The 23,681-nt window shown below is 44.7% G+C and overlaps 1 protein-coding gene across 1 annotated transcript in view; it reads right to left on the bottom strand.

Annotated features, from left to right (window-relative positions):
* Positions 1-252: 252 nt before the first annotated feature.
* LOC142760544 (troponin T, cardiac muscle-like) overlaps positions 253-23,681 on the bottom strand; it is a 200,045-nt gene continuing 176,616 nt past the window's right edge. Inside the window, exons 8-9 of the mRNA XM_075863736.1 lie at positions 381-471; positions 253-297 (exon numbers count right to left, since the gene is read on the bottom strand). Of these exons, the coding sequence (XP_075719851.1) occupies positions 253-297; positions 381-471 (136 nt within the window). The remainder of the gene's footprint in view (positions 298-380; positions 472-23,681) is intronic.

The following is a 23,681-nucleotide window of genomic DNA, read 5'->3' as shown; positions in this document are numbered from 1 at the left end:
ATGCGCATGCTTGGCCAGCGCTCTCTATTCATTTCTATGGGACTTCCAGGACCATTGTCTCTGGAGGCTCCATAGAAATGAATGGAGCACTGCAGGGTACTTTCGGTCCCCCGTTCTCCTCATTGCTGGGGGTCCAAACGTTCGGACCCCCAGCGATCACACGTGTATCTCCTATCCTGTGGATAAGGGATACATGTGTTTGTGGGGAAACCCCCTTTTAGGCAGGTATAAGTGCTTAAGATAAATACGCTCTTACATCTTTTGGTAATCCGTAACTCTGTTCCTCAAGACATTAATCTGCAAAACAGAAAACAATAGATTTTTACAATGTATTATAGTAGCATTTTAGTTGGACTTCCTATTACATGTCCTATATTTACCTCATATTTCTGCTTCTCAAATTTCTCTTGAAGGTCAAACTTTTCAGCTTCTAGCTGGTATATTTTGTTATACAACTTCTGAGCTTCTACCCTAGTTAAAAAAAAAGTGTATGGTCAAAACTAGGGTGATGAATAGGAGAATGTAAAAGCACAATACACTGCAATACATCTGTATTGCAGTGTATTGTACAAGTGATCAAACGATCGCGTGTTTAAGTCCCCTAGTGGGACTAAATAAAATGTAAAAAGTTTTATATATTTTAAAAAAACATTGAAAGTAAAAAAACGTCCAATTTTTTATATAAAATAAGGTAAACAATAAAAAATAAACATATTTGGTATCACCGCGTCCGTAGCTTTATTTATCCCACACATTGAACGCCATAAAAAACATATGACAGAATTGCTGTTTTTTGGTCACCTCACCAAAAAAAAATAATAAAAAGTCATTAAAAAAGTTGTATGTTCCTTTAAAATGATACCAATAAAAACTACAGCTCGATCTACAGAAAACAAGCCCTCACAAAGCTCAATCGATGGCAAAAATAAAAAACTTATGGGTCTCAGAATATGGCAGAGCAAAACAAATGTTAACAAATTGTTTTTATTTTGTAAAAGTAGTAAAACAAAAATACCATATAAATTTGATATCTCTGTAATCATACTGAATCACAGAATAAAATGAATATGTAATTTTAACGCACAGTGAACAGAAATAAAACTAAACCCAAAAAACAACAATCGAGGATTTGCTGGTTAATTCCATTCCCCCTGCAAAATGTTTTTAAAAAGATTCTCAGTACATTATATGATACACTAAATGGTGCCATTAAAAAACACAACTAGTCTCACAATAAACAAGTCATCATATTGTCGTAGGAAAAATAAAAAAAAGATATGGCTCTTGGAATATGTGGATGAAGAAACAAAAACTGGTCTGGTCCTTAAAGGGTTATTATGCTCAATAACCTGTAGAGGACTATCCAGAGAGTATGATTGGGTCGATTGGAAACACGAAAGACCTGCCGGTTTATAAATAGACCAGAAAACTGATAAAATTTTTCAAAACATTCATAATACATCGGGATCGATTTTATGGTATTGCCAACAAATAGTGACAGATCTTCGGCAAATAAAGAGATTCTAACCTCAGTTTGTACATATCTAACTCACTATCTCCTTCATACAGATGTAGCCGTCTTTACCTGGACATTTAACGCATTAAATAAACAATGGCTAGATCTCTTATCTTGACTTTTTCAATGAATTTTCAATGGCTTTTGTTGTGTGATATCACGCTAATCAACACAAAAGGGGTAATAGCTAAGGCAAAAAAGTATATCAAAAGTATTTAAAGGGAATGTGTCGCAAATTAAACCTTTTTTTTTTAAGTGTCGTTACTTATTTCTATTATATTTTTTAAGTTTTTTGCTGTATATTTTTTTTTTTCCATATGGTGGAAAGTATTAAAAATTAAATAATAATTTGACATGTTTGCCTATGTTGGCCACCAGGGGGGGGGCACTTCCCAGAATTGCAGCAAGGTGAATAAGGCAAAGCAACCTGACTCACAGCTGCTTTAAATGTGGGAGGGAATCTCACCCCTCCCACAAGCCAGGAAAAGATGTCTTCAAATTGCTAATCAGTGTCCGGCAGCCATATGGGTGTGATTCTGCAGCTGGCAGAAGTTATAGGACACACCAAAAGGCTAAGGGTATGTTCACACGCTTACTAAACAAAGGGAAAACAGCTCCTGATTTTCAGCCATTTTTTAATCAAACTCGTGTTTTTTAACGCCCGCTTTTGGAGCTGTTTTTCTATAGAGTCATTGAAAAACGGCTCCAAAAACGTCCCAAGAAGTGATGTGCACTTCATTTTGGTCGGGCGTCTTTTTACGTGCCGTTTTTGGAAAACGACGACATAAAAAATGCCCTGTCGGAACAGAACGCCGTATTTCCCATTGAAACCAATGGGCAGATGCTTGTAGGCGTTCTGCTTCCGATTTTTCTGCTGAAAACATTGTGTGTGAACATACCCTTAGGGTATGTGCACACGCTAACTGCATTTACGTCTGAAATGACGGAGCTGTTTTCAGGAGAAAACAGCTCTGTAATTTCAGACGTAATTGCTCGTACTCGCGTTTTGCGAGGCGTCAATTAGGGCCGTAATTTGGAGCAGTTCTTCATTGAATTCAATGAAAAACAGCTCCAATTACGTCCCAAGAAGTGTCCTGCACTTCTTTGCCGAGGCTGTTATTTTACGCGCCGTCTTTTGACAGCGACGCGTAAAATGACAGGTCGAGGCACAGTACGTCGGCAAACCCATTCAAATGAATGGGCAGATGTTTGCCGACGTATTGGAGCCGTCTTTTCAGGCATAAATCGAGGCGTAAAATGCCTCATTTACGCCTGAAAATAGGTCATGTGAACCCAGCCTTAGAATGATGAAAGTGAAGTGAATGACTTTTCAGTTGACCGGTTCACACGCCGTGTATTTGACATGTTTTTTTTTTGCACATTTTACGTGCAAAAAAACACATTAAAAAAACGCTTGATTACACTTGATTTTGCGTGTTTGGGGGGGATTTGTGTGTGTGTGGGGGGGGGTGCTCGCCGCTGATTCTTCAAAACAGCTGATAAGCGGCTATGAAGTATCAGCGGCGCCCGTGCACACTCCGCTCTGACACACACACACACACGGGAAAGTCTTAAAGGGGTCATCCAGGAAAACATGGCGCCGCACCTGTCTTCAGGTCGAGTGTGGTATTACAGCTCTGTCCTATTCACTTCAATGGAGGTGAACTGCAATACCAGACACAACCTGAGAACTGGTGCGGCGCTGTGTCTCCAATACGGACACCCCTGCTGTCCTGAGATGACACGATGGGGGAGGCGGGTGTCAGAGCCACCCATGGCCATCACTGCAGACAGAACCACACAACTACGGCATGAGGGCAGGGCTTGTCCTGAGTGCACTGTCTCTTGTTATGGACAGATTTATAGTCACGTGAACACCGTCTGATGAACCGCTAACCTGGGTTCGATCACATGACAGAGGGGAATCACCAAAAACGCTGTGCACCCTCAGCCCGTCCATCCAGCCCTTTCCTGGTTATATCTGCTTCTGGGAAAGCTGGGTGACCACCATTACCCCTCCTACTGGAGTGTTTGGGGATGTGACTAATGAACCTCTCACACTCCAGTAGGAGGGGTAATGGTGGTCACCCAGCTTTCCCAGACCCCTGAACTGTAAATCTCTCTAGTTGTGCTGAGACTGTTTGGGGATGTGACTAATGAACCTCTCACACGCCAGTAGGAAGGGTAATGTTGGTCACCCAGCTTTCCCAGACCCCTGAACGGTAAATCTCTCTAGTTGTACTGAGACTTTTGGGGATGTGACTAATGAACCTCTCAGTCTCAGCACAACAAGAGAGATTTATCGTTCAGGCTCTGGGAAAGCTGGGTGACCACCATTACCCCTCCTACTGGAGTGTTTGGGGATGTGACTAATGTACCTCTCACACTCCAGTAGGAAGGGTAATGTTGGTCACGCAGCTTTCCCAGACCCCTGAACGGTAAATCTCTCTAGTTGTACTGAGACTGTTTGGGAATGTGACTAATGAACCCCTCAGTCGCAGTACAGCAAGAGAGATTTATCGTTCAGGGGTCTGGGAAAGCTGGGTACCACACTAACAGCGGGCATACTATCACCCAGCACTCCCAGGACCATTACATCATGTGTCCTTTATACAGTCTCCTGCACGACTGGTGGGGGGCCCATCGGGGGGGGGCGCCCGTTGGGGGGGAGGGGCAGCCGTCGGGGGGGGGAGGGGCCCGTGGGGGGGGCGGTGGCCCGTCGGGGGTCATGAGAGCGGAGGTCTGTGAGAGAGAGAGAGGGACAGACAGAGACGCACATCTTACCTGCAGTGCAGCTGGTCTTCAGTATGGCGCCTGCTATTTCCCTGCAAACAGCTGCTCTGCTGTGTGATTCTGACCTGCGTCTGCGCAGTACAGAGCCAGAGAGCAGAGTCAATGGATCGGCTCCCGTTCATTGACTCCTATGCACTGTAGCTGCCGTATTCCATCTCTGTATGTGTCGTTAATCGACACATACAGAGATGAAAAACAAAATGGCAGCCCCCATAGTGAAGTAAAGGTTAGAAAAAATAAAAAAGTAAAACACAAACACACAAATAAATAAAATTTATTTTAATAACATACTAAAAGCAATACATCTCATATTAGAACAGTCTATCTATAAGTTAAAAAATATATTTCTTAAATTATCATAATCCGATTTACACAACATAAAGCCACTTCAGTCATGGTGGACCGATGTAGCAATAACTTATTTACATCAGCATCACCCTTCCGTTCATGGATTCTGTTAGACCTTTCCGTCGGAGGAACCCATGAACGGAAAGCCAAAGGGAAACCATAGCTTCCGTTTGCATTACTCCATTATTGATTTTAATGGTAATGCTTCTGTTGCAATTGGTTTCCGTTTGATTTCGATCTGTCGACTACACTATTGTTTCTGCAAAGAAATGGAAACCTTGCGGAACTGAAACAAACTGAAACCAATTGCAACGGAAGCATTACTATTGAAATCAATGGTAATGCAGACGGAAGCTATGGTTTCCGTTTGGCTTTCCGTTCATGGGTTCCTCCAACAGAAAGACCAAATGGAACCCATGAATGGAAGGGTGACTCTGATGTGAACATGCCCTTAATTAGATGTAAAATACTCCAAACACGCTCCTGTTCTTAAAGAAAAACAGTATTACCTCATGTATATATTGCTACTGCTGTATTTCTAATATTTAAGCATTATCCACCCTAAGCCACATAGATACTACTTTACCTGTACCTTTAGTGATTCCGTAGCCTCTAATTTAATATTTGAGTTTTATTCCTTTATTCCCTTTTATTTATACTGTATACTTTATATATACCCCACCTAGTCTATTCGACTAAGAAAGGCTGGTCCCTTTTTATCTTTTGGCCCTCACCTTCTTCCTCTATACATACAACCAGAGAATTGGAAACCAGGAGGAGCCTAGTTCCTACATTAGCATATAGCCACACAGTAGCTTCCTCAGATGAATAAAAAATAAATAGTCCTTCAATTATGTACTATACATAGTTTTGCAAGATATAATAATAAATAATAGGAATAACCATGAATCGGTTCTAAGGGACCTCAAAATATTATCACGGTACCTGGAGAAAACCATCTTAATTAAGAAAGCCCTTGATCCACTCCCTAGCGGGAACACACAGAGCAGAACCCTGTGCGCCCTCTCTAGGTCAAAAAATTGTGATAGGGACGCTCTAGAAATATTTTCTGAAATCCATTCCTGTATGAATTTTACTGGATCACCCCCCTCACATTTTTCAAGAAATGCGACTATTCTGAGATTAGATCTTCTGGATTTGTTCTCAACATTGAATACTTTATCCAGTATCATTTTGTTTGAGATCTTAGCCATTTCTTTTGAGAAAGCAACCTTCTTGTCTTCATTATCTCCAAACCCGGAGTCTAGTTCAGACAATCTGTCTTTAAATTTACTCATGTCAGCCCTTATAAGGCTACATTCAAACGAGCGTCAGAAGCCTCAGACGTGTTAAACGGACGTTTTTCACGTCCGAGGTGCACCCGTGCGGGAATGCTTTGTTCCGGATCCCCCATAAACTAGAGTCTATGGAGGGATGTGTGACATACAGTAAAATAGGACATGTCCTATTTTTTCACTGACTCTTCGCACACAATTACATGAGTCCGTGTGGGGGCCGTTGTTTTAACGGACATCATACTGACATGATATACGCTCGTCTGAATGAGCCCTAAGGTAATAATTTATTTTTATGCTGCCAGTTTGCTGTATAAGATTATTCAGATGGGAATTAAAAAGGTTTACAGCTTTAAGAACATCTCCGAAACTGGGTTCTCTCAACATGGGCAGATACATTCTAAAGAAGCTTTCATCTAATGTGGTAGAGGTACTGTAATGTCGGGGTAGGGAGACAGACAGGTGAGCCCTAATCTACCCGCCACTCAGTCCCTACATACTTGCACGGCCCGTCCTAGGCGACGGCGCACAACTGGGCGTCGGTCCCTACGCTCAATATGTGCACGACAGACAAACAGACAAGGGTACACAGAAGCTAAGGGAAATGGGGCAGTTGCCCACGGCAACACCGTGAGCAACAAGAGTAGTGAACGAGCCGAGTCAAACCAGGAGTGTACGAGGTACCAAACGCAGAGCAGGAGCGTAGTCAGTAAAGTCAGGGTCGATATGAAGCAGAGGTCAGTAGTATTAGCAGGAACAGCTGAGCCAGGAAACAAGAGAGAATCACAGGCAAAGACAAGAAGCAAATGAAGGTATACATAGACTGAGGGCGGGAGCTAGAACCGTCTGGCCAGGCTGTGATAGGTTCTCCCACTCCTCAGCTTACCAGCCTGAGTGGTAGCAGCTCGAGTCACTCTATCAGACCTAGGAGCAGATGCAGACTGATTAACCACGGGCGTCGACACAGAAGTTGTATCTGGCAGATCCTTTACAGTACCCCCCTTTTATGAGGGGCCACTGGACCCTTCCTAGGTGGACCTGGCTTATTGGGGAACCGAAGATGGAACCTCCTGAGCAATACCCCAGCGTGAACAACCCGGGCGGGTACCCAAGTCCTCTCCTCAGGCCCGTATCCTCTCCAATGGACCAGGTACTGGAGGGAGCCTTGGACCATCCTGCTGTCCACAATCCTGGCCACCTCAAATTCTACCCCTTCAGGGGTGAGAACAGGGACCGGGGGTTTCCTCGAGGTAACCAAGGACGAGAAGCAGCGTTTAAGGAGGAAGGCATGAAACAAGTAGTGTATTTGAAAAGACGGGGGTAACTCCAGCCGGAAGGAGACAGGGTTAAGGACCTCAATGATCTTGTACGGCCCCTATATACCGGGGAGCAAATTTTTGGGACGGAACCTTAAGGCGCAAATTTTTGGAAGACAGCCACACCAGATCCCCGACCACAAACAAGGGGTTAGCAGAACGTCTTCTATCTGCCTGAGTCTTTTGTATGCTCTGGGATGCCTCTAGGTTCTTCTGAACCTGGGCCCAGACTGTGCACAGTTCCCGATGAACGACATCTACCTCAGGAATTTTTGGAACCATGAGGAGAACCATGGATTAATCCCAAAATTATAGAAAAAGAGGGAGACCCCTGACGAGTTACTGACCCGGTTATTAAGGGAAAATTCGGCGTGGGGAATGAAGGAGACCCAATAATATTGACAGTCAGAGATAAAACACCTTAAATATTGTTCTAGAGACTGATTAGTCCTCTCAGTTTGGCCATTAGTTTCAGGATGGAAGGCCGAAGAGAAGGACAGATCAATCTCCAACTTTTTACAGAAAGCTCTCCAAAACAATGAAACAAATTGTACCCCTCTGTCAGAAACAATATTGACAGGAACCCCATGGAGACGCAGGATGTGTTTGACAAACAAGGTAGCTAACGTCTTGGCATTGGGTAGTTTGTTGAGGGGCACAAAGTGGCACATCTTACTGAAGCGGTCTACTACCACCCACACCACCAACTTGCCTTGAGATGGAGGCAGATCGGTGATAAAATCCATGGAGATATGGGTCCAAGGTCTCTGGGGAATGGGCAAAGAACATAGTAAGCCCGCTGGTCGGGACCTGGGAGTCTTGGACCTAGCACAAATTTCACAAGCGGCAACGTAGGCCTTAACGTCTTTAGGCAACCCAGGCCACCAATAGTTTCTAGCAATGAGGTGCTTGGTACCCAGGATGCCTGGATGGCCAGATAGTGCAGAGTCATGATTTTCCCTAAGTACCCTTAGCCGCAGTTGCAGGGGAATAAACAGCTTGTTCTCAGGAAGGTTCCCGGGAGCTGAACCTTGATCAGCCGCAATTTTGGAGACTAAATCAGAATCAATAGAGGAAATGATTATACCTGGAGGCAAAATACAAGCAGGATCTTCCTCCGATGGAGGGCTGGCCATGAAGCTACACGGCAGTGCATCAGCTTTAATATTTTTAGACCCAGCCCTATAGGTGACCACAAAGTTGAATCTAGTAAAAAACAATGCCCATTGAGCCTCCGGGCAGATTCTAGGAAAACCAGATTCTTGTGGTCGGTAAGGAACGTTACCTGGTGCCTAGCCCCCTCGAAGAAGTGGCGCCACTCTTCAAATGCCCTTTTAATGGCTAAGAGTTCGCGGTTGCCCATGTCATAATTACTCTCAGTGGGCGAGAACTTCCTGGAGAAGTAGGCACAGGGACGGAGATGGGTGAGGGACCTGGTACCCTGGGACAAGACAGCACCCACTCCCACCTCGGAGGCGTCAACCTCCACGATGAATGACTCCATTTGGTTAGGCTGAATCAGCACTGAGGCAGAGATAAAGCACTTCTTAAGGATCTCAAAAGCCTGGACCGCCTCCGGAGGCCAGTGGAGGAGATCAGCATATTTGCGAGTAAGATCCGTAAGAGGCTTAGCGATGACCGAGAAATTAGCAATAAATTTCCTGTAATGATTAGCAAACCCCAGGAAGCACTGTAATGCCTTCAGGGAGGCAGGTTGGACCCATTCAGCCACAGCCTGAACCTTGGCCGGGTCCATGCGGAATACATTAGGAGTGAGGATTTGACCCAAAAATGGTATCTCCTGCACCCCAAACACACATTTTTCAGATTTAGCAAATGGTTTGTTTTCCCGAAGGGCCTGGAGCACCTTCATGACATGCTCAATGTGGGAGGACCAGTCCTTGTAATACATAAGTATGTCATCAAGGTACACTACAAGAAATACCCCCAGGTAGTCTCTTAAAATCTCATTTATGAAATTCTGGAGGACCGCGGGAGCATTACACAACCCAAAGGGCATGACGAGGTATTCGAAATGACCTTCGGGCGTGTTAAACGCAGTCTTCCACTCATCCCCCTCTCTGATGCGGATAAGGTTATAAACCCCCCGAAGATCAAACTTAGAGAACCATTAGGCCCCCTGAACCTGATTGAAGAGATCAGGAATCAAAGGAAGGGGATACTGGTTCCTTACAGTGACCTTATTCAAGTTTTGGTAATCGATGCACGGCCTAAGACCACCATCCTTCTTCCCTAAGAAGAAGAAGCTAGCACCTACCGGAGAAGTAGAGGGGCGAATGTAACCCTTGGCCAGGCTTTCCTGGATATATTCTCTCATGGCCTCACGTTCGGGACAAGAGAGATTAAATATCCTACCCTTAGGGAGCTTAGCTCCTGGTACCAAATAGATTGCGCAATCATATTCTCTATGAGGAGGTAACACTTCAGAGGCCTTTTTAGAAAAAACATCAGCGAAATCCTAAATAAACTCAGGTAGAGTGTTCACCTCCTCAGGGAGAGAAATAAAATTAACAGAAAAACAGGACGTCATGCATTCATTACCCCATTTAGTAAGATCCCCAGTATTCCAGTTAAACGTGGGATTATGCATCTGCAACCAGGGAAGGCCTAAAACCAAACCGGATGATAATACCTGCATCACCAGTACAGAGCACTGCTCTAAATGAATGGAGCCAACAATGAGTTAAAAAACAGAGGTATGCTGCGTAAAATAACCATTAGCAAGTGGAGTGGAGTCGACACCCACTACCGGGACAGGTTTAGGCAAATCAATCAATGGCATAGCTAGAGACAAAGCAAATTCCACAGACATAATATTAGCAGAAGACCCTGAATCCACAAAGGCACTGCAGGTGGCAGACCTACCCTCAAAAGAGACCTGAAAGGGAAGAAAGATCTTATTAGGTTTCATATTTACGGGAAATACCTGTGCGCCCAAGCGACCTCTCCGATGGTCACTTAGGCGCGGAAGTTTTCCGGCAGCTTATTCTTACGCCTAGGACAGTTGTTCACTTTATGCTTGTCATCCCCACAATAGAAGCAGAGACCAGTCTTCCTGCAGAGCGCTCTAGGTTGTTGGAGAGTCATGGAGGCCCCGAGTTGCATTGGTTCATCCGAGTTTTCCGTGGAAGAACGAAACAACGGAACCTCGGGAGCCATCATGGGGGAGCCAGAGGAGAAGGCACAAAAACTTTCAAGTCGTCATTCCCTGAGACGTCGGTCAAGACGTACCGCTAAAGCCATAACCTGATCTAGAGAGTCAGAAGAGGGATAGCTAACTAATAGGTCTTTCAGGGCGTTCGACAGACCCAATCTAAACTGGCACTTCAAGGCAGGGTCATTACACCGAGAAGCTACACACCACTTCCTAAAGTCAGAACAGTACTCCTCAACGGGTCTCTTACCCTGACGTAAGGTCACCAGCTGACTCTCGGCAAAGGCAGTCTTGTCAGTCTCGTCATAGATGAGCCCGAGAGCAGAAAAAAAAGTAAACAGAGGAAAGTTCAGGGGCATCAGGAGCCGAGAAGGCCCATTCTTGAGGGCCGTCCTGGAGCCGGGACATAATTATACCCACTCGCTGGCTCTCAGAACCTGAGGAGTGGGGCCTTAGACGGAAATAGAGCCTACAACTCTCCCGAAAGGAGAAAAAAGGCTTCCGGTCCCCTGAGAACCGGTCAGGCAACTTGAGGTGGGGTTCAAGAGGTGAGGTGGAGGGCACTACCTGGTTAGCATCACGCTGGTCGCACCTCTGAGCCAGGGCTTGGATCTGTAGGGAGAGACCCTGCATTTGCTCAGCCAGGGTCTCAAGGGGGTCCATAGTAGTGTAGGAACCAGGGTAGAAAAGGTATATGGGCCTGTGATTATGTAATGTCTGGGTAGGGAGACAGACAGGTGAGCCCTAATCTACCCGCCACTTAGTCCCTGCCCACTTGCACGGCCCGTCCTAGGCGACGGCGTACAACTGGGCGACAGTCCCTACGCTCAATATGTGCGTGACAGACCAACAGACAAGGGTACACAGAAGCTAAGGGAAATGGGGCAGTTGCCCACGTCAACACCGTGAGCAACAAGAGTAGTGAACGAGCCGAGTCAAACCAGGAGTGTACGAGGTACCAAACACAGAGCAGGAACATAGTCAGTAAAGCCAGGGTCAATTTGAAGCAGAGGTCAGTATTTTAGCAGGAACAGCAGAGCCAGGAAACAAGAGAGAATCACAGGCAAAGACAAGAAGCAAATGAAGGTATACATAGACCGAGGGCGGGAGCTAGAACCGTCTGGCCAGGCTGTGATAGGTTCTCCCACTCCTCAGCTTACCAGCCTGAGTGGTAGTAGCTCGAGTCACTCTATCAGACCTAGGAGCAGATGCAGACTGATTTCCCACGGGCGTCGACACAGAAGCTGTGTCTGGCAGATCCTTTACAGGTACTCTCCGCACTACTTAGAAAAAAGTCAATAGGTTTTGCCCTGGCAGAATTAACTTGCTGTGTTGCTTCTTGCATGTTGCAAGATAAAGCATTCACTGTTTACTGTGATATTGAAATTGTGCTCCCACAAAGTATCAGAGGATTAGAATTCACTGAAGTGATTAATGAGTAAAATTTTAAATATTTATTAATAGATAACTCTCTAAAAAAAGGGGTACAATCACCACTGTGAAAAAAGCCCCACCGTGTTTATTTAAAATCGTATTAAATTGTAAATTACAATCTCCAGTTCAATTGTGAACCCTATTCTGATTGTACTCAAAAGATATAGATTGGATCAGCGTTTAACATTAGTGTATCAGTGGATGGGAACCTAAAAACACCGGAGCCTGCTGTTACGGCTCCTAGATCCCCCAGTGCTGGGGTTACCCAACGATACCACTGTCACCTACGCTATAATCCCTTCTCAACTGACCCTACGCATTTCTGTATATCAATTCATCAGGGGTCTATATTTGTCAGAGTCTAGCTAAAGTGCCAGTGATGTAGAACTGTAACTGATATTCTGTTACAAACACAAAAGCGTGCTCGCATGGATATCAGCGGCACGCTTCACTAAGGACTCAGAGTTAATATAATTAATACTCCTCTCCCTGGGCAGAGGCAAAGCCTCGGAAACTACCAATCACTGTCGTCCACGTCACCCGTGACGTGTGGTCATGTGACTCCCGGCACGTCAGCTGACATACACGGAAGTCCAGCACCAAACATCGCGTCGAGCGAGCAGGCGCAGAGAGAGGCCGAGGAGTGCATCTCATTAATGCCCAGAGCCCTCCCATCTAGGGGGAGGAGCTAACGATACTTCCATGGGACTCAAGATTACTGTCCAACTGAAAACAGCAACCTGGCAGCCATACGTCTAATAGACACTCTGTTCACACATCAGTGTAGATGAACAGGCATAGTATTTTAGTACATGAGCGGTATTTTGAATATAATGAATATAATAATGCATGCATAAACGAACAGATATATCAAAACATCTAATAATAGGCTAAGATTATTTTAAACATGATAGAGGCTCTTCTCAGATATAGCAGGTATAATTCGTCTGCTCATTTAGACCTGGCTGTGTACATGCCAGTCTGTAAATCCACTGTGCCTCCTTCCTGAGAATTAGATTGTCCCAATCTTCTCCACGTTTTGGAGGTCGCACCAGTTCGATCGCCTGAAATCTCAAGCAGTCTGCTCTACCATGGTGTTTAGCATGTACATGCTTGGATATAGGGGTGTCTCTCATATTTGTCACATCTCCTACATGCTCCCTAATTCGACGCCGAAATTGTCGAATCGTTTTACCCACATAATTTAGTGGGCATGGACATGTAATGAGGTATACCACTCCTGCTGTTTTACAATTCACAAAATCTCGTATATCATACTCGATTCCGGTGGTAACACATTTAAATTTTCTCCCATTCTGGATGAAATTGCAAGCTCTGCAACTGCCACATTTATATGTGCCTGGAACCTTCCTATCCAGCCATGTTCCTTCGTGTGGTACAGGATCAAAGCAACTCTGCATTACCCTGTCCCTAATGTTTTTACCCCTACGAAACGTAACTGATGGCTGGTGAGTGATCTGATCCACCAGGTCCATATCTGCACTGAGGATACGCCAGTACCTTTTCAGTATTGTCATAATTTCTGATTGTTTGGAGTCAAAAGTGCCTATAAGCCTAGTAATATTTTCCTCTTTCCTTTTCTTTGGGACTAAAAGACTTGTCCTATCAGAGTCTCTCGCCACCTCATAGGCCTTTTGAATTACTCCTTTAGGAAAACCCCTATCCTTAACAGTGTTACCACAATTTTTTTTTAAAATATGTTAAAGATGTTAGTGCTTTATTAAAAACGTTTGGATTAATTTGTGTGTTTGTATGTTACTTTTTCTTATTTTTACACTTTTTCTTCCCTTATGGGTGCTGCCATTTTTTTTCCATTTCTGTATGTGTCGATTAACGACACATACAGACATGGAATACGGCAGCTCCAGTCCCATAGGGACTGCGAACGGGGCCCGTTCCATCCACTTCAATGTACGCCGTCTGTACACAGTCCAATTTGAAATGCGCGCCGTCCGGCGCCATTTTCCTGTGGACCGGAAGTCGCGGCCGGACAGTAAGATTACTACTTCCGGTCGCGGCTTCTGGACTTGTGCACTTGGACCAGCGGCAGCAGACGGAGCGGACGGGCCGGAGGGAGCGGCGGCGGCAGGAGCAGGTAAGAGATTTCTATGTATGTTCGTATTTGTGCGCCGCTCCCACACAGTCCAATTTGAAATGCGCGCCGTCCGGCGCCATTTTCCTGTGGACCGGAAGTCGCGGCCGGACAGTAAGATTACTACTTCCGGTCGCGGCTTCCGGACTTGTGCACTTGGACCAGCGGCAGCAGACGGAGCGGACCTACTTCATATTCTCTGTCACTGCATCGGGAGTCTATGGTCGCAGCCGTCGAGGGGTGAGTTGGAACGACGGGCCGCGGCCGTTACAGCTGTGCTGCCTTTGGACTACATGAATCAAAAATGTCAGTAAGCAAATGTTCATTTTCCTGGTCGTCCTTTAGGCAGTACAAAAAGGGACTTAAGAAGCAATATCAAGGGAATGTACTGGACACGCAGCTTTTAGCACTTTTTCTCCAATGGCTGAGCCCAGTGAAGCACTTATGTCTAGATGATAATGCTCGATGAAGGTATCTGGATTTGACCAAACAGCCACCTTGCAGATCTGATCTAGCGAGATATGTGCAAACTCTTCCCATGACCTAAATGTGGACCTAGTAGAATGAGCTTTTATTTGGACCTTGAAGTTGATAACACTTCGAAATCGCATTGCGGATCTACCTTGCTAGAGCAGCCTTACTAGCTTTATGACCTTTGTTAGGGCCCTGGAACTGAAGAAACAACGCTTCTGATAATCTGAAACTTTGCACTTTATCAATGTAGCATAGAACTGCGCTCCGGACATCTAAGGCATGCAGTTCCTGCTGACTTTCGTCCTGAGGAATTGCACAAAAAACAGGAAGCATTATTTCTCAGTTAACAGAAAGGTTAAAGGATATTTTAGGCATGAATTCGGGCATTGTTCTAAGGGCCAAGCGACTGCTTAGTCCTTGGTACATTTTAAAGGGAGGCTTCAATTCCGCCAGTACCTGCTGGGTAAGAGGGCAAGGTATGGTGTGAAGATGTATAAGCTGTGCAAGAGTGCATCAGGGTATACCTGCAAATGTAGGATATATGAAGGGAAGGACACCAGTATTCAGCCCCCAGAATGCCCCTCCTTACTGGGAGTTAATGCAAAAATTGTGTGGGATTTGGTGCACCCACTGCTGGACCAGGGTTACCACCTCTACCTGGATATTTTTTATACCAGCGTCCTACTCTTCAAGTGCCTCGCTTCCAGAAGTACTGCGGCATGCGGCACTGCTAGAAGAAATCTAAGAGGCACCCTAAGACACTGCTTGGGCAAACAAGAAGGGGTGAGAGCAGGGCACATTCTAGCAGCAACATATTGTGTGTCAAGTACAAGGACAAGAGAGATGTCCTTGTATTGACAACAATACATGCCCACACCAGTACCCATGTACCTGTACGAGGTACCAGTACAGAGACCCCCAAACCGGACTGCATCCTGGACTACAATAGGTACATGGGAGGGTGGACTTGTCAGATCAAGTCCTGACGCTCTACAGCGCCATGTGGTGTGGTATAAGAAGTTGGCCATGCACATCATACAGATGGCACTGAACAATGCGTACGTGCTACGTCAATGTGAAGGCCAGAGGGGAACTTTCCTGAAATTTCAGGAGGTGGTTATCAAGAAACACATTTTTAGGGACCAAGAAGGGGGGGCACCCAGTACTTCTGGAAGCGAGGCCACACGCATCGTACCAGGGCAACACTTTCCAGGAGAAGTTCCCCAAACTGGCAAGAAAGGAAAAAGTCAAAAGAGGTACAAAGTCTGCTATAAGAGGGGGATAAGGGAGGACACAATATATCAATGTGACACGTGTCCCGAAAAACTAAGGCTATGTATGAAAGAGTGTTTTAAAATGTATCATACATCCCTTGATTTTTAATCTACCCCAGTTTTACTTACCCTGATGCACTCCGCACAGCTTATCCCTCCTCATCTTTCCCTTCTGAGCCCTGCTGCGTGCCCAGGCAGCTGATAACAGCCACATGTAGGGTATTGCCATACCCGTGAGAACCCACATTACAGTTCATGGGGTGTATGTCTCCGGTCAAAATGCTCACTACACCTCTAGATGAATGCCTTAAGGGTGTAGTTTGTAAAAACGAGGCCACTTCTTGGGGGTTTCAACTGTACTGGTACCTCAGGGGCTTCTGCATACATGACTTTGCACCAGAAAATCCCCAGTAGGCCAAATGGTGGTCCTTTCCTTCTGAGCCTTCTCATGGGCCCAAATGGCAGTTTATCACCACAAATGGGGTATTGCCGCACTCAGGACAAATTGGGCAACAAAATGGGGTATTTTATTTCTTGTGAAAATAAGAACATTTCAGCCAAAACGACATATTATTGGAAAAAAAATATTTTGTTTGAATTCCCTGCCAAATTCAAATAAGTTATGTGAAAAATCTATGGGGTTAAAATGGTCACAACACAAATAAATAAATTCCTTGAGGGGTGTAGTCTCCAAAATGGGGTCACTTCTGGTGGGTTTCCATTGCTTTGATACCCCTGGGGCTCTGCAAATGCGACATGGCACCCGAAAACCTATCCAGCAAAATCTGGACTCCAAAGAACAAATAGCGCTACTTTCCTTCTGAGCCCTCCCATGGGCCCAAACAGCATTTTATCACCACAAATGGGGTATTGCTGCACTCAGGACAAATTGGGCAACAAAATTGAGTATTTTATTTCTTGTGAAAATAAGAAATACTGAGCTAAAACTACATATTATTGGAAAAAAATATTTTTTTTAATTCCCAGCCCAATACAAATAAGTTCTGTGAAGAAACTATGGTGTCTAAATGGTCACATTACCCATAAATGAATTCCTTGAGGGGTGTAGTTTCCAAAATGGGGTCACTTCTGGTGGATTTCCATTGCTTTGTTACCTCTGGGGCTCTGCAAATGCGACATGGCACCCGAAAACCAATCCATCAAAATCTGCACTCCAAAGAACACACAGCGCTCCTTCCCTTCTGAGGCCTCCCATGGGCCCAAACGGCAGTTTATTGCCACAAATGGGGTATTGCTGCACTCAGGAGAAATTGGGCAACAAAATGGGGTATTTTGTTCCCTGTGAAAATAAGACATTTTGATGAAAAATTACATCGTATTGGAAAAAATTTAATTTTTTAAATTTCACAGCCCAATTCAAATACATGCTGTGTAAAAACTGTGGGATCAACAACCATAAATTAATTCCTTGAGGGGTGTAGTTTTTCCGAAATGGGGTCACTTTTGGGGGATTCCTACTGTTTTGGCACCGCAACACCTCTTCAAACCTGGCATGCTGCCTAAAATTTATTCTAATAAAAAGAGGCCTCAAAATGTACTAGGTCCTTCTTTGCTTCTGGGACTTGTGTTTTAGTCCACAAGCGCACTAAAGACACATGTGGGACATTTCTAAAAACTGCAGAACCTGGAAAATACATATTTAGTAGTGTTTCTCTGGTCAAACCTTCTGTGTTACAGAAAAAAATTTAATACAATTGAAATTCATAAAAAAAATTTAATTTGCAAATTTCACATCTACTTTGCTTTAATTTCTGTGAAATTCCTGAAGGGTTAAATAAACTATGCTGTTTTGAATACTTTGAGCGGTCTAGTTTTCAAAATGGGGTGTTTTATGGGGGTTTCTAATACATAGGCCCCTCAAAGCCACTTCGGAACCGAACAGGTACCTTCAAAAAAAGGCTTTTGACATTTTCTTAAAAATATGAGAAATTGCTGTTTATGTTCTAAGCCTTGTAACGTCCAAGAAAAAGAAAAGAATGTTCAAAAAACGATGCCAATCTAAAGTAGACATATGGGAAATGTGAACTAGTAACTATGTTGGGTGGTATAACCATCTGTTTTCTCTAAATTTTGCAAGTTTTCACCAATGAACACTGAATATATCATCCAAATTTCACCACTACCATAAAGCCCAATGTGTCACGAGAAAACAATCTCAGAATCGCTTGGATATGTTTAAGCATTCCGACGTTATTACCACATAAAGTGAAATATGTCAAATTTGAAAAATGGGCTCTGAGCCTTAAGGCCCAAACGAGGGTGCATCCTTAAAGGAAGGGTGTCGCGGAAAAAATATTTTTTATATAAATTTGCTTTTAGTGTTTTATTAAAAAATGTTGTATTTATTTGTGTGCTTGTGTTTTACTTTTTTTTATTTTTTAACTTTTTCTTGTCTATGGGGGCTGCCATTTTTTTTTTCATCTCTGTATGTGTCGATTAACGACACATACAGACATGGAATACGGCACATACAGCCTCATAGTGAATGCGAACGGGACCCGTTCCATTCACTATGCTGTACGCCGTCTGTGTGGGAACGGCGCATGCGCCGCTCCCACACAGTCCAAATTGAAGGTCTTCAGCCGAGCGACCTCCGGCGCCATTTTCTTGTGGACCGGAAGCCGCGGACGGACAGTAAGATTACTACTTCCGGTCGCGGCTTCCGGACTTGTGTTCTAATGCAAGCACTTGGAGCGGAGGGAGCAGACGGAGCGGACGGACCGGAGGGAGCGGCGGCGGCAGGAGCAGGTAAGTTATTTCTGTGTATGTACGTGTTTTAGTGTGTGATTACTACTGTATGAAAACCTACTACACTGTGTGTTCGCTCAAAAAATGGCGACACACAGTGTAGGAGGTTTGAACGTTCAATCCCCTCTTTTCTTCTCGCACTAGCCAGGATAAGGGAGGGGGGATTCTGTGAGCTCACTAGAGCGAGTGTGTCTTCTCAAATTTTGCAGCATAAAGCAACGTGGTTGCTTTACCACATGCCAATGCTGCAATTTTGGGAATTGCTCCATCTAGTGACCAGCACTGGGAAATGTTATAAATTAGAATCTAATTTATAATATTTCCTGACTCGTGAAAAAATTAAAAAAGTTAGAACAATGTTTAATCATTTATACACTAACTGTTTAACAAAAAAAAAAAATAATAATTTCTAGTGACACATTCCCTTTAAAGGGAACCTGTCACCAGCATTTCACCTATTGAACTTTACTTATCCCTCACTGGCCACTGCTATAAAAAGTTAATTGCCCTTATCCCCTCTGCTAAACTTCTATTCCGACTGTAAATAACGGTCTGCAAACATTTCACGCCTTTTATGGTAATAATCTGGTGTCCTGTTGTACGCACACACCAGAAGAGAACATCAATGCACAAACGTGGGATTTTCTGTGCTGGAGGAAGGCGAGGAGCTGTCAATCAAAAGTAAGGAGGCGGGGTAAACTCGGAAAGACTTGAGGAATGAACATATGACTCTTTTCAAATGAAGATTTGACTCTTTTTAAATGAAGATATGTCTCTTTTATGCTGATTTGCATACGGTGTGGGAACACTAAAAAACGGAATACTAAAGCTACAGAGCCAACTAAGAAGACAATTATAGGTTATATAGAAATGATTTTTCACCCACTACCACCAGGTATTGCTGGATTAGTAGGTGAAATGCTGGTGACAGGTTCCCTTTAAGGGGTTAAAAGCTCATCAACTGTCAGTTTGTCATGGCCATTTTGCGTCAGTGTGTCTCCAAATTTTCATCCATTTCCAGTCAGTCTGTCTGTTTTTAATGGTCGTTTGACATCCGTTTTGCATCCGTTTTTCATGTCCGTTAAGAAACTGATCAATTTCATTGGTCAGGCTTTTTTTGTCCCAAACCCCTGAAAACACCCAAAGGAAGGTCACATGTTCACCCAGTGGCGTAACTACCGCGGTAGCAGCAGTAGCGGCTGCTACGGGGCCCGGGGCTTGAGGGGGCCCGGTGGTGCCGCTAGCAGCCGTTATGGCTACTACAGCGGTAGCGTCGCTACTATGGGGCCCGCGACGCCGAGCCTTACACAGGCCCTCTCATGCCTGTAAGTGTCGCTAGCACCGGAGGGGGCCCCAGTGCTAGCGGCAGCCAAATACATGTATTAGCACTGAATGGCCGGGCATGTTCCGTGCCTGACCATCCAGTGCCTTACAATGACACTGATTGGCTAGCGGCGCGATGACATCATCGCGCCGCTTCCATGCTTGGAAGGTGCTGATTGGCGGGGCAAGTCATTCTGCCCCGCCAATCAGCGTCATTGGAGGATGCTCGTTCAGCTCCTGCAGACATGCTCAGAAGAGAGCATGTCTGCATCGCCAGTGAACAGCGTGGGAACCGGAGAATGTGAGTATGTCAAGTTTTTGTTTTTTTTCCCTCATAAAAATGTGAATGGCATTATCTATAGTGGGGGGGGGGATCATCTTTATGTGGGCTATTATATATAGGGGGTCTATATGTGGGGCAGTAGCTACAGGGGGGTCTATATGTGGGGCAGTAGTTAGGAGAGGGGGTCTGTATGGCGTTATCTACAGGGGGGCTGTATGGCGTTATCTGCAGGGGGCTGTGTATGGTGCTATCTATAGGGGGGCGCTGTGTGGTGGAATCTATAGGGAGGCACTATCTACAAAGGGGGGGGGTTGCGTGATACCCAGCAGAGGGGGGGCCCCAGTCAAAAGTTTGCTATGGGGCCCAGTCTTTCCTAGTTACGCCCCTGTGTTCACCTATACACTCTTTACAGCCTCCCTGTATATGATGCCACACACCTCCCTGTATATGATGCCACACACCTCCCTGTATATGATGCCACACACCTCCCTGTATATGATTCCACACACCTCCTGTATATGATGCCACACACCTCCCTGTATATGCCACACAACTCCCTGTATATGATGCCACACACCTCCCTAAATATGATGCCACACACCTCCTGTATATGGTGCCACACACCTCCCTGTATATGATGCCACACATCTCCTGTATAAAATGCCACACACTTCCCTGTATATAATGCCACTAAGACCCCTTTATATGATGCCACAGACCTCCCTGTATATGATGCCACACAGCCTCCCAGTATATGCCACACAGCCTCCCTGTAGATGCCACACAGCCCCGATGAATATGATGCCACACACCTCCCTGTAGATGCCACACACCTCCCTGTAGATGCCACACACCCCTCTGTAGATTATGCCACACACCTCCCTGTAAATTATGCCACACACCTCCCTGTAAATTATGCCACACATCTCCCTGTAGATGACACACAGCCCTGATGTATATGATGCCACACACATCCCTGTAGATGATGCCACACACCTCCCTGTAGATGATACCACACAGTCTGACATAAATGCCCTACATATTCACCGATGCAGTGTTGTCTTCTTTAGGTAAGGTCTCCCCTCTTCACTGGATCTGCGAAGGCCACGCGATGACACTTACCGTTGCAGCTCATCTTCACGTTTGGTCTCTCGTCTCCATGGGATCTGCGAAGGCGTTTCGATGATGTCATCTCATCGACTTCGCAGAACCCGTGAAGACGAGAGGCCACACCTGAAGAGGTCAGCGCTGCATCAGTAAGTGTATCATCAAGCCGCCGATAGTCAGCAAGGGAACTAAAAAAACAAGGGGGCACTCCCTCCGTCTGGAAAAAGAATGGTTCAACCTGCAGAGGCGACAAGCCTTCTTTACTGTGAGAGCGGTGAATTTATGGAATAGCCTACCGCAGGAGCTGGTCACAGCAGGGACAGTAGATGGCTTTAAAAAAGGCTTAGATAATTTCCTAGAACAAAAAAATATTAGCTCCTATGTGTAGAAATTTTTTACTTCCCCTTTCCCATCCCTCGGTTGAACTTGATGGACATGTGTCTTTTTCAACCGTACAAACTATGTAACTATGTAACTAGTAGTAGTTCCTTGCCAATCCCCATGTCACAGATCCATTTTTAAAGGTTGTTACATGTATTGACAGCCGTTAAAAACGAATCCATTGACTTCTATGGGGACCGTCAGGCCATTAAAATGGCCAAAAATAGGACATGTCCTATTTTTTGACGGCCAGTATTTACGAAAATAACGGCCGTGTGAATACACCCATAGAACATCATTGTTCTGAAAACGGCCGTGTGACGGCCGTTAAAAGAAAGTCCATCGCATGGCCATTTTTCACTGTTGTGTGAATAAGGCCTTAATTGTATTTAATATTTGTTGTTTGTGTGGTAGTGGTGTTATCGTTATTCACCACCTTGGCTGCTACTAAAGCTTGTGCTGACTAGCAAAAGTAGGTATAGAAACCAATAAATAGGAACAGAAGGAAAGGCTGGGTTCAAATTGCTTCTGTATTACTGCTTGTGAGTAGTCCTATACAGTGGAGGAAATAAGTATTTGATCCCTTGCTGATTTTGTAAGTTTGCCCACTGTCAAAGTCATGAACAGTCTAGAATTTTTAGGCTAGGTTAATTTTACCAGTGAGAGATAGATTATATTAAAAAAAAATAAGAAACTCACATTGTCAAAATTATATATATTTATTTGCATTGTGCACAGAGAAATAAGTATTTGATCCCCTACCAACCATTAAGAGTTCAGCCTCCTCCAGACCAGTTACACGCTCCAAATCAACTTGGTGCCTGCATTAAAGTCAGCTGTCTTACATGGTCACCTGTATAAAAGACTCCTGTCCACAGACTCAATTAATCAGTCTGACTCTAACCTCTACAACATGGGCAAGACCAAAGAGCTTTCTAAGGATGTCAGGGACAAGATCATAGACCTGCACAAGGCTGGAATGGGCTACAAAACCATAAGTAAGACGCTGGGTGAGAAGGAGACAACTGTTGGTGCAATAGTAAGAAAATGGAAGACATACAAAATGACTGTCAATCGACATCGATCTGGGGCTCCATGCAAAATCTCACCTCGTGGGGTATCCTTGATCCTGAGGAAGGTGAGAGCTCAGCCGAAAACTACACGAGGGGAACTTGTTAATGATCTCAAGGCAGCTGGGACCACAGTCACCAAGAAAACCATTGGTAACACATTACGCCGTAATGGATTAAAATCCTGCAGTGCCCGCAAGGTCCCCCTGCTCAAGAAGGCACATGTACAGGCCCGTCTGAAGTTTGCAAATGAACATCTGGATGATTCTGAGAGTGATTGGGAGAAGGTGCTGTGGTCAGATGAGACTAAAATTTTGCTCTTTGGCATTAACTCAACTCGCCGTTTTTGGAGGAAGAGAAATGCTGCCTATGACCCAAAGAACACCGTACCCACTGTCAAACATGGAGGTGGAAACATTATGTTTTGGGGGTGTTTCTCTGCTAAGGGCACAGGACTACTTCACCGCATCAATGGGAGAATGGATGGAGCCATGTACTGTCAAATCCTGAGTGACAACCTCCTTCCCTCCACCAGGACATTAAAAATGGCTCGTGGCTGGGTCTTCCAGCACGACAATTACCCGAAACATACAGCCAAGGCAACAAAGGAGTGGCTCAAAAAGAAGCACATTAAGGTCATGGAGTGGCCTAGCCAGTCTCCAGACCTTAATCCCATCGAAAACTTATGGAGGGAGCTGAAGATCCGAGTTGCCAAGCGACAGCCTCGAAATCTTAATGATTTACAGATGATCTGCAAAGAGGAGTGGGCCAAAATTCCATCTAACATGTGTGCAAACCTCATCATCAACTACTAAAAATGTCTGACTGCTGTGCGTGCCAACAAGGGTTTTGCCACCAAGTATTAAGTCTTGTTTGACAAAGGGATCAAATACTTATTTCTCTGTGCACAATGCAAATAAATATATATAATTTTGCCAATGTGATTTTTTTTTATTTTTTTTTATATAATCTATCTCTCACTGGTAAAATTAACCTAGCCTAAAAATTCT

The sequence above is a fragment of the Rhinoderma darwinii genome, chromosome 4 (assembly GCF_050947455.1).
Source record: "Rhinoderma darwinii isolate aRhiDar2 chromosome 4, aRhiDar2.hap1, whole genome shotgun sequence".
Taxonomy (NCBI): domain Eukaryota; kingdom Metazoa; phylum Chordata; class Amphibia; order Anura; family Rhinodermatidae; genus Rhinoderma; species Rhinoderma darwinii.
Note: the sequence above shows the minus strand (reverse complement) of the source record. Positions and strands in the feature narration are given on the sequence as shown.